The sequence below is a fragment of the Rhododendron vialii genome, chromosome 9a (assembly GCF_030253575.1).
Source record: "Rhododendron vialii isolate Sample 1 chromosome 9a, ASM3025357v1".
Taxonomy (NCBI): domain Eukaryota; kingdom Viridiplantae; phylum Streptophyta; class Magnoliopsida; order Ericales; family Ericaceae; genus Rhododendron; species Rhododendron vialii.
The window spans coordinates 39,465,728-39,482,321 of NC_080565.1; the positions used below are offsets into that span (position 1 = coordinate 39,465,728).

The 16,594-nt window shown below is 36.4% G+C and overlaps 1 protein-coding gene across 1 annotated transcript; it reads left to right on the top strand.

Moving 5' to 3' along the window:
* The first annotated feature begins 5,205 nt into the window (after positions 1-5,205).
* On the top strand, positions 5,206-8,640 carry LOC131300742 (transcription factor SPEECHLESS). The gene is made up of 3 exons (XM_058326716.1): positions 5,206-5,840; positions 7,002-7,538; positions 8,319-8,640. The coding sequence occupies exons 1-3, from the start codon at positions 5,412-5,414 to the stop codon at positions 8,382-8,384; spliced, it is 1,032 nt and encodes a 343-aa protein (XP_058182699.1). The 5' UTR covers positions 5,206-5,411; the 3' UTR covers positions 8,385-8,640.
* Positions 8,641-16,594: the final 7,954 nt, after the last annotated feature.

A 16,594-nucleotide genomic window follows, 5' to 3' on the forward strand; every position in this document is an offset into this window, starting at 1 on the left:
TATACGATCGTATCTGTGTATGAAGGCTGCCCTAACCAAAAACATTCTACGCGATTCCATGCATATCATATCATTTTCGTGACGGCCTTAACATGGGATTTTAGATTCACATGATCTTGAGAGAGAGAGAGAGAGAGAGAGAGAGAGAGAGAGAGAGAGGGTGGGTGGTTGAGAAGGGGTAAATGTGAAAGGTGATGGATGATAGCAAAAAACTTGGACTCATTAGGTTTGTGATAAATACGAAAGTCCTCTCTCTGATCTCTTTTGCTATACACAACGAAATTGCACTCCCCCATACTCAGCTGATGCAATTACTCTCTCTCTCTCTCTCTCTCTCTCTCCAGCCTAAGCTCTGCAACCACTACACACATACAAGTATACAACACAGTCATGCCAATGAAGATTTTTAGAGAGAGAGAGAGAGAGAGAGAGAGAGAGAGAGAGAGAGAGAAAGACATTGATCTAGTAGGAGTGCTTCAAGTTAGTATTCCAAAATTGAATTAAAAAAAGGGGGGAGTAATGAAATTAATCATATGGGGGGCACGGAGATGCCGTGTCTGCACATTGAAAGCCCCTCAGTTTCAAAAACAGACAAGTTGCAGACTTTTTCCAGTACTCCCATCGTCATCTCCTTCGTCTCTCATTAACTTCTCCCTCTCCCTCTCCCTCTCGATTTTCTCTTTCTCTCTCTCTCTCTCTCTCTCTCTCTCTCTCTCTCTCTCTCTCTCTCTCTCTCTCTCTCTCTCTCTCTCGTCCCTCAACGTAAATATGTAAACATGCTCACGTACGTACGTAAGCAATATACACAATCCAAATAGTACTTCTCTCTCATAGAATTTGTCGTGTTTCATGCTGGTTTTCCTAACTCAAACGATGGGGACGTTAATTTTCCGTACTTCATAAGACTTTACGCAACAATGCAGCCACACTTAAGCTCATTACCTACCAAAATGACAACAGTTGGAAAACAAAAAGCTATACACCCTATGAAATGTTCCATTGAAGATTTTTACACGGTTCGATTAAGCCCTAAATTTCTAAAGCAGGGGAATATCTCACATATTTGGGATATTTATTAACTTATCCTTATTTTTGCAATATTTGTGGAATGACTCTTCTGTTTACGAGTCTATCAAATCAAACCAATCACTGATACTCTCCGACTTGACTTGAATTTATAAACAAACTATAAAAGATGATTGAACTTGCCTTATACTTTGCTTGAATTAATGAATCTAAACGAGTCAAAAGTCGAGCCAAGATTGAACCCAGCTCATGCTTAATTAAGATGTTGAATTTGAAATAACTTGGAGACTAAACCTCGTAAACTTGGTCTTTTAGTTATACGATTTCGGCACAAAACCATTTATTCGTTTCTCCACCATTTTTTATGCAAGTCAAAGCCGATTCTCTTATATATATACTCCATCTGTTCCAAATAAGAGTCCCTTATTCCATTTTGAAATGTTCCAAAATGATTGTTCCTTTTCAAAAATAGAAGTTGAAATTTGATAAAATTTCAAAAGTGTCCCTCTGATTTGAATACAAATGGTGCAAAATAAGTAAAATATAAGGATAATGGTGGAAAGTAGGTGTAATAATTACATGTCCTCTAAAAACGTTGGAATTTCAAAGAGAGACTCTTATTTAGGAACGGAGGGAGTAATATCATGGCGATTCAGGATAGGGCCCCAACACGATCAGTGCTCTTCAGTAGGAATATAATTCAAGAGGGCCAAACAGTTTCCTGCCCTTTGTGTTTCTTGCATCTCGAAACTCCTGATCATCTTTTCTTGCATTGTATATTCTCTTGGAATATTTGGTCTCTAATTCTGGACTGGTGGCATGTTCCGTGGGTTTGTCCTAATTCGTTGGCAGATTTAGCTATATGGTGGTTTGACAGCGGGTTTAGGAATCTGGAGAAAAATATATGGAAAGTGTCTTTCTATGCCACTTTGTGGTTTTTGGGGCTAGCCCGAAATGACCTCGTCTTTAACAATGCAAATTTGAGTGTTGAGGTAGTAGGAGAATTGGTGAAAACTAGAGTCGCATTGTGGATGAAGACCAAGTTCGGAATCAAGATTTATTCGGTGGAGGAGTTTAAATTGTTTCTTGACGATATTCGTAAGCTCAAATTGTAGTTTTGGTTGAGGTGTAGTGGCTGTCTAACTTTTTGTTGGATGGGCTAGTCACTGTTTTCGTTTGTCTTGTTCTACCCTTGATGTACCCTTTCGAGTTTTTATAAAAAGTTTCGTTTGCCGAGAAAAAAAAAAAATCCTGTCCCCTTTTGTTTATCTATTTTTTGACTTTTCATTATACTAAATTGTTTATCCCTTTTGAAAAGACCTAGAAAAAAGTCCTCCAAAAAGTACAATGTGGTTCTTTTATTGATTTGAAGTGACAAGCAGAATTTGAATTGAAGGGCATTTGTGAAAATTTTAACTTTTAAAGCTTAATGATTATGTCATCTAAATAAGTTAGATACCGGAAATTGGACAAATAAAATAGGACGGAAGGAGTATTTGATTGAGTTCAAAGTGCAAACATTTTTTTTAAAAAGCAAAAAAGATTTTATTAATCTTTGAAAATAAATTACAAAGATTAAAGGGACCGAAGCAAAGGCATCAACGCAGAGAAAGGATCAACCACAAGAAGGCAAGACTTAACTCCGACAATCACATGCCGTGAGGACCCAAAAGGAAAAGAAGAGCAACCCGAAGCTCACAAGAAACCAACCAAGAAAAATCCCAAGAGGAAACACCCTAAAGCCCTGCAAAACCAAAAAAAAACACCCAAAGAAATGCCTAAGAATCAATCATCCTGCAGTAGCATAAACCTTGGTCGGCCTGTCATTATCTTCGGCTTCCATAGTCATAATCCACGAATAACTCCTCCTCATCACCCTCGTAATCAATGCCCATATGTAATTTTACACCACCATCTTGACTCTTGAGTTAATTAATCAATGGGTGCGTAAATACCAACTGTCAAGAATCTCCTTCGATCCTAATTATGTATATTAATTAAGGTTCCTTTATGGGTATAATTTTGGTACTCGTTGTTTACTGGCAAAAAATCATGAACTGAAATCTTTGCATTTTGAGAATGATGATGAAATCTATGCATTATGACATCAGATGAGTTAGACCTTCTGTGCCATGACTGAAACAAACAAACGTTTCTTCTCATTCTGCGCATGCAGTACAAGAAATTTTAAAGTTTTTAATTGCAAGAATGCAATTTAAGATAGTGTTTCACTGATCATTAAAGTTTCTGGCACTAGTATCAGTTCAATCTCTACAACAAAGCAGCCAATTGCAGGTGAGTTGTTTCCCAATTTAATTGCTTCACGTACGCCATCATTCTGATTCTTGTACAGTAGCTCTTTCGAATGTTTAAATTAAAGTGTCAAATTAGATAGTTTTAAGGTTAATTTAGATGTAACTAGTATGGGCAAGCATCCATGTTGATTATTTCTTCTCATCATCTATCTCCTTCTGTCACGCCCCGATCTCTCACTCACCCACATATATTAGAGTTGAGTACATCTAAAAATGATATAATCGATCGATTAAAGAAAAATAGGGGCGTGACACCTTCCCTTCATTAGTTCAGTTCATTTACTATAATAACGTATCCTCCCTCTTTTTGGAACAGATAAGAAAAATTGATTACTCTTTGAACCGATCAAAATCCTTGTTTAAAAGAATTAATTAAAATCTATCAAACAAGATTCTGATTGAATATAAAATAAAATATTATACATCAAATGATATAGACAATTTTTTGAGACATCTAAAAAAGGAAATAGACACAACATTTTGGAACGGAGGGAGTAGTTATAAAATAACATCTCAACCAATGACATAAATCCCGACTAGGTCGGCACCTTAGATGCCCACTCAGAAAAAAAAAAGAAAAAAAGGGATCAATATTAGGTTTTTATTTGGTCACCTGTTACGTACATTGGTTCCCTAGCTAATAACCCACTATTATGCAGTTAATTTTGGGTACATAAATTTCCCCTTGTTGCATGTGTAGTATTTTCCTTGAAACTATTGACCACACCTGTTCAGCAAATTAATTAATATGAGGGATCATTGCCTTATAACACGTATGTTGTGCATCCGTGCCTAATCTAAACTACTCATTTTATCCGTCTCCTTGAGCAAGTGACCCGTATCAAAATCCAGGTGGATTGAAGATCGATAGTTATGTGATTGGAGCACATTTTTAAAGCTTACAGTTTGCCTTTGAATCTTGTTTTTTCTTCAGGAAAAATATATCCTAGTTTACATGGTTACGGGCATAAAGTAAATTTAAATTTCTAAGACTGCGGCTTAATTGGCGAAACAAAGAAAATGAAGAATGAGATATACTTATTTACGTACAGAGCCGCTGTAAAACAGATCTTTATCTCTTGAGTGATCTCAGCCGTTTGTTTCGGCATTGGATGGCCCAGATTAAAAATAATCTTAATCTGAATCGTCCAGAACACTTTTAAACAGTTGAGATTGAACTCCGTAAACACTTGTTTACTTCTGCTATGTAAACAAGATTTTCTCAATGAAGAATTCAGGCTTTATCGCACAACTTGCTTGCTAATCCTCCCCAATTTAGTATGCATAAACAATCAATAAAAAAAATAAAAAGTGAATGTCCTTCCCTTTACCCAGTCTGATAACCGTGGATGAAATTATTACCGTTACCTGAACCTTGTACCCTGCAATACAATAGGATATAGATTTGGAAAGCTAGCTGCCAGTATCTCAAATTTGTCATTATTACTGCAAGTTTTTTTTGTGATGTCTCCTTAAATTAATTCCAAGGGAGAGGGAGGGCAATATGGGTAAAGAATCTACCCCCTTTCTCCCGTTCCTTTCCTCCCTATGCCCCCTTTTTATACACCCCCGCCTTCTCTCTCTCTCTCTCTCTCTCTCTCGAATAATCTGAACGTCAGTACTCGTTTTCTTTTGTTTTGATTTTTGCATTGGGTGGTCTGTTTCCACACCCCATGGGTTTCTGTGCTCCCATCGTCTCCCTGAATTCCATGTGATTTCCCTCCAGCCATCAACTTCATACATAACGGCAAGGACACCACTAGTCAGTCATACGGACACACACACACACACACACACACACACACACAGAGAGAGAGAGAGAGAGAGAGAGAGAGAGAGAGAGAGAGAGAGAGAGAGAGAGAGAGAGAGAGAGAGAGAGAGAGGCACCCATCAGAAAATTAAAGAAAGAGTAGGATTGTCATGATAGTTGGGTCACTTTCACTGTTTCACTCCTTTGAGGCATTTCTTTTACTAGTGTTTTCTTGATCTCCGCCACCTAACCCATCTTCATCACCATCTGGCTACTTTAGTTTCCTCTTTTAGTTTCTCCCCTGAGAGAGAGAGGACGAAATGGGTGTTAGCGACAGCTTATCTGATCACTTTTTTGAAGAGTCCGAACTGGAAGACATTTTTAGCATTCTTGAAAATCTAGAGCACGTGGAAGAGTTTCCGCCGTTGGATCCCGAAAATGGAATGGGTTCGAAGGAGAGCAGGACCGGAGGAGGGTTAGTTTCACAAAAATCAACCTGTTCAAGTGCTGGTAATTTGCAACTAGAGTTTGAAGCCGAGGTTGAACTAGCTGCTGTTAATTATTTACCAAAGAGCAACAAGAGACAGAAGCTCAGTACCGCAGCTACGAGTACCGACGAAGAAATCCCACAAGGAGAAGGGCAACTGAATAAGATTTCACACATAACGGTGGAGCGAAACCGTAGGAAGCAGATGAACGAGCATTTGACGGTGTTGCGCTCTCTCATGCCTTGCTTCTATGTCAAAAGAGTAAGTCCATCGTCGGTTGCTGTTTAAAAAATCCATCAACTATTTAAGTTTTATAGAACATCTTTTTTTGAAAATCCAGACAAAGCTAAGTACTATATGTTTACTGATAGTGACATAATATTGGTCCTGGATTTTCAAGGAAAAAAAATTCCATGTTTGTTATTTGTACGTACTCGCGCGTAAATACTTTTCTACATTCACTCACTAAAGTTTCTTTAGTGACCAACTTGAAACAAAAATGGGTTGTGGATTTGTTTTTGTGTGATATCTAGTTGCCTATCTCAAGTAGGTTTTTTCATTTTACAAACTTAGAAAATATTCACCTTTTTTTTTTTTTTTTTTGCTCGGCAAAAGAGAATTTATGTGATATCTAGTTGCCTATCTCAAGTAGGTTTTTTCATTTTACAAACTTAGAAAATATTCACCTTGTATGTTTAGTTAGTAGTTTTGAGATAAGTTTTTAAGATTAAAAAAAAAGTTGTATAGCTTTGCGTATTTTTTAGTTTCTATTCAATTCTTTTAATATTATAATATTTTTTTTATTTTAAATTAAGGTATGCTACATGTATTCAAAAAGTTAAAAAAAAAAAAAAGAAGATGAATATTTGATAAAAAAAATCAGTAAACAAGAAAAACACAAATAACAAAGCAGTCGAATTGTGTTTTATGTACTCTTGAACATTTACGGGATACTTTGTTCTCAAAATTTTACTCCCGTCCCTACAAACTTGTCATCAACTGGATGTGACAGATGGCTTCATTTCAAAAAAAAATTGTAGTCGGTAGGTAGGGCACAAAAAAGAAGACCAAAATTAAGAAAAGAAAGTATCTCAAGCCTTTCAAACAATCTCTCCCTCTCTCACACACACACAAATGTTGACAAATGAGATCCATTATACATACGCGCGCACACAAAAAATTTACACATTAGGTCCATTATAGACATAAAGTGTCGATGCCATGAAGTGAGGCCATTATGCTCAGCAGTTTTCAATTGCGATAGAGAAAAATATAATCGTGATGTTTATGGTGAATCGGCGTTGGAAGTACCAAGCGATTTGGTATCAGATATACAGTGTCGCACGTAGTAAAAAATACAGGTACACACATGTGATGTTTAAGACTTTTCGTACAATGTAATTTGTTCTCTTGCATGTGTAGGGAGACCAAGCATCAATAATAGGAGGTGTGGTGGACTACATCAATGAGTTGCAGCAAGTTCTACAGTCACTTGAGGCCAAGAAGCAAAGGAAAGTTTACAGTGAAGTTCTTAGCCCTAGGCTGATCCCAAGTCCAAGACCCTCACCGCTTAGCCCAAGAAAACCACCTCTAAGCCCAAGAGTACCACCAAACCTACCCATAAGCCCAAGAACACCTCAACCAAGCAGCCCTTACATGCCCAGATTAATGCAGCACCTGTCTCCATTGCCATCTCCTTGTTCTTCTTCTTCTTCGGCCCCTTCCTTGGTCGTCGTCGACAATGCTACTACTAATGAGCTTGTTGCTAACTCAAAATCAGCCATTGCTGATGTGGAGGTGAAGTTTTCTGGCCCAAATTTGCTTCTGAAAACAATATCTCCTCGGATTCCGGGACAAGCTACTAAGATAATGTCGACCATCGAAGAGCTCTCGCTTGAAATCCTTCATGTGAGCATCAGCACCATTGATGAAACCATGCTTAATTCTTTCACCATCAAGGTACCCAACACATCCTCCAATTTTTTTTTCTTCCCCAAAGCACTGCATACTCCCAACATTTATGAAAGATTATTCAGTGCTGCTGCACATCGGTGTGAACCCCACTGCAAAATACATGAAAACTTAAGTAGTGGTGTTTCTATGTGTGTTGGAACAATGATTCCCAGGGAGTATATGGAACGGATGAGAGAAAGGTTACATGGAAGATTTCAAAAAAGTTCCTTTTTTTAAAATACACACACATTCCCAACAATGGTTGGTCTTCTCTCTCTCTCTCTCTCTCTCTCTCAAATTCAGCTGAAATATTTTCCTAGTAGTAGTGGTACTTCTGGTAGTTTCCCTGGTAGGAAAGTTTGCATGGAACCGGACAAAAAAGATCCCTTCATTATACTAATCAACCTGTGATAACTTTTTGAAATGATTTACATCCATTGATCTTCCAAGCTGGCCGGTTAATTGGGTGTTTGTTCCAAGTTTGTTTCAAGTTTATTAAGGTCTCAAGTTCGAGACTTGGCGTCTACTAACATACTAACCTTCTAACCTATATTGCATGAGTTTCTTGACATTCCAAAAAAAATTACATCCATTTCTAAAGGTGACATCGATCTACTTTACTCGTCTCTCTCTAGAACGAGTTTCGTTCTCATTGAAAACAAGGTTGTTTATATATAGTACTATAATTCCGATATCATAGTTACAGAAACCTTTATTGTTTAATCAGAATCAAATGTAGATTACATTAAGGTTATTGATTGGTTATTTTTGTGCCACTTTCTATAGATTGGAATTGAGTGCCAGCTCAGCGCCGAGGAACTCGCTCACCAAATTCAGCAAACATTCTGCTAAGAGTCCCTAAAGTTTGATGATCAGTACACCACAGTACCCCTCTAACAGCCTCTCTCTCTCTCTCCCTTCCTCATGATTGATGCCAAAATAAGAGAGAGAGAGAGAAAGAGAGAGGCATTTACCACCCATTATTTACTTTTTAACCAGAAGATGTAACTTTAGGATCAGTCTTGACTTGTAGTACTAGCTAGTACTGTATGTGATAGTTCTGTAACCGTGGGAATTTATTCATCTATGAATTTTACTTTCAGTTTTAGCTCAATTTTCTGATTATCGTAGTAATTCTTAAAATTTAAATTTCGGTGCATTTAATGCTCCTTTTCACTTTTTAGTCTACATTTCTGTTTTACGTACTCTAGGTTTTCTTTTCTTTTTCTGACTTAAGTTATGACTGTGAACAAGGATGGGCCTTGGGGCCTCCACCCCTACACTTGCACAACACTCCCATTTGCTCCTATACATAGCTAGCATAGGTATCTTTGATTATTTAATTTTTGCTTCTATATATATATAGGCACAATCCTCCAGGTTTTCTTGAAAAATTAGTCCTCCCCCATAACATCGGGGGACAAGTTGAACAAACGTTCAACAAAGTACTACCCTTTTTGGAAAAAGAAAAAAAAACATGAGTTCAACAAAGTACTACCTTTCAAAATAAATTTAAGCAATTACTTTTTAAACTAAATTGGCAATTATCAAACTAAAGTTGAACAAATGTTCAAGTGATTTGGTTTGTTTTACAAGCTTAGATGATGCTTGATGACCTTCACGTATGAAAATTGGACCCAAACCTTGTATGAAAATTGTTCAGATAAGTAAAACAAGCACTACAAGAAATTTTGTGTTCGGAGACGAATTAAATCGTCATAAAATGCATGTTTTTTGTTGCCAATAAATAAGTTGTCTCTGCCAAAAGTCACCTAGTGACGAAAATCTTGTTGTTTCGTCACTTATAATAATTTTTGGTGACGAAAATCTTGTTCTGTCACCTATAGTTTTGTCACCACCTTTATCGTCAGCAAAAATACTTTTTCTTGTAGTGAAGAATGGGCCCACACCTTGTATGGTGATTGATCGAGAATAGCCCAACGTTGTTTGGGTATGGAATGAGATAACATGAGGGCCCTCTTCAGTTATTGTCAATAAATTTTGAGTTGAATATAAAGTTTCCAAACGATATCATAGCGGGCTCATTCCATCGCAAATTAAAATTGAAATAGCCCACACTCCACGACGACAAGCCCTAAAGGCTACATAAACATAGACAGGAAAAAAAATGGCTACACATGAGAGACCTAAATGTGGCTGCACTCTGAGGGAGTGTTAGAGAATAGTCTCGCGATGCTTGGATAGGGGATGAGAGATCACTTAATAACATGAAAGGTCTTCCCATTTATTGTCAATTGATTTTGGGTTTGACATAATTATGTTTCCCTGGTGATAGCAACTTCACAGTGTAACTTGATAGAACTGTTATGAAGAGAGAGAAAAAAAAGGTGAAATCTGCATAATAACGTTTCAGCTCCCACCTTCCACTTCGAGAAACAATTATTTCTCAATCAAGTGCTTCACAATGTACAATGATCGAACTATGCATAAACTCATCAAGAAAAGAAATTGAAAGAAAATCAAGGCTGGTATGTTTAAAAAAAAAGAAAAAAACTATATAAGAACATAAACCCTCAGCTTATTCGTACTCTATTTTTTCTGCCAAAATGTTTTCTTTGCGCATTCCAATGCATCTTTTCTTTTTTTTTTGATACTTCAATTCGGAATATTATAAAACTAAATGAACCGAGATTTTTTCAAACTAAATTGTTTCGATGGAATCCAGAAACTAAAATTGTTTCAATACATGTACATCTAACTACATTGTTTCGATGGAATCTGGAAAATTTCTACAAACTAAATTCCGAAATTTTTCAAACAATCGACTTAATTGATCAAAAGTGTTCGGAAGAACCAAACTACTATTAATCAAGCACAAGTACGTGTGAGCAACAAGGACCTAGCTAAGAAAGAGAAACCAATCTCCAAGTAGGTACGAGAAAACAATAAGTGATAATCATTCATGATCGAGGTTGTGTTTACCAATTTTTCCCTCGATCGAAATCGACGGAGATTTCGGGAAACAAAGCCAACAACAAAAGTAAAGGCGAATGCGGCTTGTCTCCACAAACGGATTTGAGGTTCCTTGCCGTATTTCAGGACTTCACCGGAAAAGAATTGGCGAATGATTCAAATGCTATTTTTGGTGGTGATGAATTGACTTGTAAAAGAAGACCGTCACCCGCCAATCTTCAAGAACGGAATCGACCCATCGATTGGGCGGAGTGGATTGATGGTTTAGTGAAGTGGGGTGTAGCGGAAGAAAAATAACAAATAGACTTTGTTATTTTTCCAAGGTAGATTTACAATCAAAAAGGACGGATCCCCATCGAAAGTAAGAAAATTAAGTTAATTCTACTCCTACTCCTAGTTATAACCCGAATGGGTTGGTAGACAAAAATTTATAACAAAGTTGATTTGTTGAAGGAGTTTACAATGAAGCCAAAATAGGCTATTTATAGAAAATAAAATGTGCAGGAAATAACTTCCTAATTTCTCACTACTCTTCATCATCTTCCAAGTGTCCACATAACTTCCTACAAACTCCAAAGTGTGTAGGAGCATGCCACTTGTCCAAATAACTCCTTTTCAACTTCAAAGTGTGTAGGACGATGACAAGTGTCCTGCACTTTATTAAAATACAAACAAATAAAACTAGTTATATTATTAATACAAAATAATAAAATAGGAAGCATTCCCATAATTGCCACCTTTCGGTCGATTATCGACAGGCGGTGAAATATGGTACAAACAGGTTGTATGTTTGAACTCCACAGAAACTAAAAATTCCAAACCTAGAGGCCACTTGAGGGTTCGCTCAGTAGTTAATTGCAAAGCCTTGGAAATAATCGAGATGCTCAAAAGCTAACCCGAATATCCGGTTATAAAAGAAAAAGGACCTAAGAAACTACTCCCTCTTGATTATCGAAGAGTCTTCAGGCCTTCCCAGGTTAATTATACGTTTCATATATTCCAAATTTCCAAGTCCCATCCAAAGGGTTTTGAAATTCCTTTTGTCTTGGAATCCTAGGCCTTAGAGCGGGGGTGATACTACTCACCGCCCTCATTCTCTGATTTTGCTACTCATTTATGTTTACGTGTAGATGGTGGTGGTGATGCTGGACCATGTAACATGACCCACATATATTGATAGGCTTTTTTGCCTTTTTGGTTTCCAAAGTATTAGTGAGTTGTCAATTTGGTCCCCAATGTATGAATTTAGCCAATTTGGTCCCCAACGTTTAAAATGTGTGCCAAAATGGTCCTCCTCCTTAACGGCATTTGCCTCTTCCGTCAAAAGGGGCATGAATGGTATTTCACCCTTGTACACGTTTTCTTCTCATGGAGAGCTTTTTCCCGCCAAATTTCATCCCCCACCTCTTATATAGATTGTAACACTTAAAAGAAAACACACACAGAGAGAGGTTTTGTTTACCCAGGATTTTTTTGTTGACTTATTTATTGTCCTTGTTCAAAAAACAATCGCATTTGTTAGTTTTTTGTCGATTTTTTGAGGATTATTGCTTCTTCATGACAAGAGGAATTTAAAAAGTAAAAAAAATTACAATCAAACCCAATCTTTTTTTAATAAAGACAAAAAAAAGCCGATAAGCCAATTTTTTCTTCTTTATTAAAAAAAATAGATTTCGATCTTAATTTTTTACTTTTTAGATTATTCTCGTCATGAAGAAGCAATATTCTCAAAAAATAGATGAAAAACTAACAAATGCAATTTTTTGTCCAAAAAAATAACCCGTTTGGCTTATAATGCCAAACTAGGCATAAGTTACGTGTAAAGGGGGTGAAATTCCATTCATGTCCCCCCTTTTGACGGAAGAGGCAAACGCCGTTGGGGATGAGGACAATTTTGGCACACATTTTAAACGTTGGGGACTAAATTGGCTAAATTCATACATTGGGGACCAAATTGGCAACTCGCTAATACTTTGAGGACCAAAAAGGCAAAAAAGCCTATATTGATATTGATAGGTTTGGAAACACTACGTTGCTGTCCTCAAAAGTAACCCTGATATAGGGTTGTGGTTTGTTATGAACTTATGACAAATATGATAGAAGCAAACAAACAATCAAAGCAATAACCACACAACGCCGCGTAAAATTATATAGTTCCAATTAAGACTAAGCTTTTACGTACTCCACCAGCGAGGGATGGTGAGGATTTTCTTTAAACAAAAGAGATTTTAAAAAGAGTTGGCTGTATCCATAATTCCTGAGAGAGGCCAATATCAAAGACATCCCAAAGAAAAAATCTCTAGAATCTCCTTAGGTTCCCTTTTATAGGAGAGTACAAAATTTGGGTCAAAAGGCCTCAAAAAAGTGTCTTTCGTGCCTGACCGTCCAGACGGTCTTAAGGCCCCGACCAAATGGTAACTACTGAAAGCTCCCATTTTTTTTCTAGAAGGCTAGAACAGACTCTGTCTGTACAGACGCGACTCTCTCATCCGGATGGAAATAATGGATGTAATGGTGGATGGAGCTAGAATTTGTGATTGTAGGAGTTTAATACTCCAGACCCAAATATTGTCCATTTTGCTTGCTTAATCAGAAGGATAGAAGAACAGCGATCGCGTTATTGAGATAGTAGGATTCCGTTCGTTTAAGAATTTTGAATTTTGAATTCTAATCATTATCCTATTTTTTTTCTCTAATCATTACTTTTATTTTTCTCTTTATCTCTCTCCAATTATTACCTATATTTTCAATCATTACTCTATTTCTCTCTACACTCATTATCTACAAATCCAAATCCAAAATAGAAAAACGAACGCGTTTACAAACAACAATTTTAGGATTTCATATTTTAAGAAGTTATCACAGATTCTGATCTACAAAATTGGAGATTCTAGAGATTCCTAAAATTTGAAACTTTACCATTTGATTTTGAAGAATCTGGGTTCGGGATAATCTTGAGACCCGATTATTATTCTAAGTAATTCGAAAGATGATTTTCCCTTTTTTGTAACATAATTTTAAAGGCTAAAGGGGCTTGTAGTCCAATGACATTTCCTCACATCTTCCACATGAAAGGTGAAGGTTCGAGTCTCAAAAGAAACACGAGTGCTTGGTGTGGACCATGTGGTGAGTGATGCTCTTTGGGCTTGCCCACCCATACGTTGCCGCCTAGTGATACCCCTTCCATATTGTGTTAGGAGTAAGCTAGATATCTATCGATTGAAAAAAAAAATCATAATTTTAAAGTTATGATACGCAAACTTATCCGCTTTTATTATCCACAAGATATAACCTAAATTAAAACTACAGCTGAATTTTTTATTCATAGCTATCGTAAATACTCGATCATTGACAATATATATATATATGATTGCAACAATTAGGGTAAGTTTTTCCTAAAAAGTTTGTCTTTAGCTTATGAATTTTAGAAAAGTTATTTTCGATAAATGAACTTTTAATTAATATATGTGAGTAGAATGGCATGTTTCGATATTTTGATTTTTATGAGTTTTAACCTGTTTAGTCCTTTTAATTAGTTTGTTTAGACAATAAGTGAAACTACGCCTTGTAGATGAGATATGAGAATTGGAAACAAGAAAGGGATAAATGGTATAACAGCGACAAGTGAACATTGAAAAGTACCCCAAAATCGATTTGGGACCAATCGAGCATGCAAACCAATTAAATGAATACACAGTACGAATTAAATTCATTTCTTTTACATATATTTGTTTCCATTTTCGGTCGTATTCGGCCACTTGTATTCATTGAAAAGTATATATGGTCCCAGGGGTGGACATATGTGGTTTACGGGGGGCCATTCGATTTTGTATAATTACATTAATATTCTTTGATATCTCAATTATACCAAATACATTTATAATAGTGTTTCCATAAAATTATTTTAAACTTTTTATCTATGGAAAGTTGTCAGATCTTTTTCGTTGAGAGTTCTAGAGAGTTAAATTTTCATACCATCTTTTTGTGCAAAGACGCTACTTTCTCTTAAATATAACATAAAGCTGAATAGTTACCAAATATGTTATTTTGCAGGCAAAAAAATGTATTATTGTAAGGAATTAATTAGCGGGTTAAATTCTCTAATTTGTGCTTCTGCTAATACAAATTTTGTGTCCGCCACTTTATAATTTCTCCCATTTACGACTTCATTCTAAAAGGTTGAAAATAATCAAGTTAAGGCAAATGGTCCCTATAATGTCATACCAATTTAGTATTAAAATCTAGCCCCAGTGCATGCGTGATTCATTAATGCCTCACGCAACAAACTTGCGATCTGTCCCTAGTTACTGTGGTAATTTATTTGTAGTACGTTAATCACAAGTTATTAGCTAGTCTACTCAATATACTATTTGTATTTTTTTAAATCAGGAAAAGTCAGTATTATTTGAATAGTTAGATTAATATATTGAAAGAAGAGTTCAACGTCTGATCTCGTTTTTCCTACTACTTAATGTTTTTTGGCAATATACTACGTGTATTACGGTCTTGTTGTTTTGCTAGAAACACACTGAAAAATCCTAGATCGCCTAGATTTATAAATATTTGCTATGTATGAATTCTTTAATAAATAAACCACCAATCAATCCAAACGCAGAAACGAAAAACAATCAACAGATAACACCAGGATATACGTGAAAAACCCTAAACGGGAAAAAATCACGAGAAAGAATCAAACAGTATAAACCATTGTGCGGTTACAAGTAATCTTATCCTACGATTTGAATCCTCACAATCGAGCCTAAGACCTACTCGCCGAATCCAAGTTCATCACACCCAGTGCTTGATCGCCGCTACCTTGAATTCACAAGCTTTCCGTTTGCCTCCCGGAATCCACCAAAGGACTTTAACTTGCCTAGGAATCCTCCTTAGGGCTTTTCTCAAATAAGTTAAAGAAGGTATTGAAACCTCTCGAAGATGTCTCGAACGCTCAATGTTCTATTGATCTCATTGTACTCCAAGATTCAAAGCAAAGACACTTGAGAATTTTTTTCTCTTCAAAAAAACATGCTCATTGGCTGCTCTTCCTTACCTTAATCACAAATCCATGTTTGTATATATGTATGTGGCTTGTCCTTTTTTCTTTTCGGCGGCTACGTGATCCCCAAGCCCATAAATCACTGCCATCAAAACCTTATTTCATTTATCACCCCATTGCCGAGATTTTCTTTTTTAGAATCCTTTTTTTTCAAAAACTCCTTCTCAATTATTAGGTCCACTCCCAATTAAAGTTTCCGTTTCCTAAAATATTGCCTCAGCTAATTACTCCTAATTCCTTCAGCCTTCACGTGCACAATAACTCTCATTTGCTCATTACAAAAATTATTGATTCTATTCCACTTCTAAAACAGACACTCTAAAAAATAATGAAATTTACAACTCGATATAAATATGCATTTTGTTGTACGGAATTGCCAATATAAGGAGATTCCAAATTTTGGTCCTTACACACACGATCTAGCATCATCGATCCATTATGATGTTATCAACTCTAGTTCACTTTCGCTTCATAATAATGCATAAAAATAAGGCAAAATAAAATGCGATTGGTATTAACCTCAAGATTATAACCAAATTTTGTATAGTAGAGATAGGTGCAAGATTAGCGATACCATGACATCTCTCTCGGACAGTTTGTGGTAAGTATTAATATTGTGACCCAATATCATGTCGGTTTTTTCTTGACTAAGACGAATTAGAAAAGTATCGTTATTCGGGAAGTAGTTGAGCAAGGGTTTTAATGGCCCAACTATTTATTGTTGGGCCTAAAGTTTTTTTATTGTAATGGGCCCAGTGTGTTATTGTTGCCGAAATGGGCCTAAAGTTATTGTAATGGGCCTACTCATGCTATACCAATTTTAAATCTACCAAAATGTAGGCTATCATAAGTGGGCTTATTACAAAACGCAGCATTTTTCGATCGAGAAGATTTATTTGGACCGACAAGTCTTTGGCTACAGGACATAAAATTCATGGCGAGGAAATCAAAAGACGCTTCCATGTAACTCATGCACGAACCCACGTATGCACTACGCCGTCTCTCTCTCTCTCTCTCTCTCTCTCTCTCTCTCTCTCTCTCATATCACCTTGTTCTCTCTTGCACCACTGTG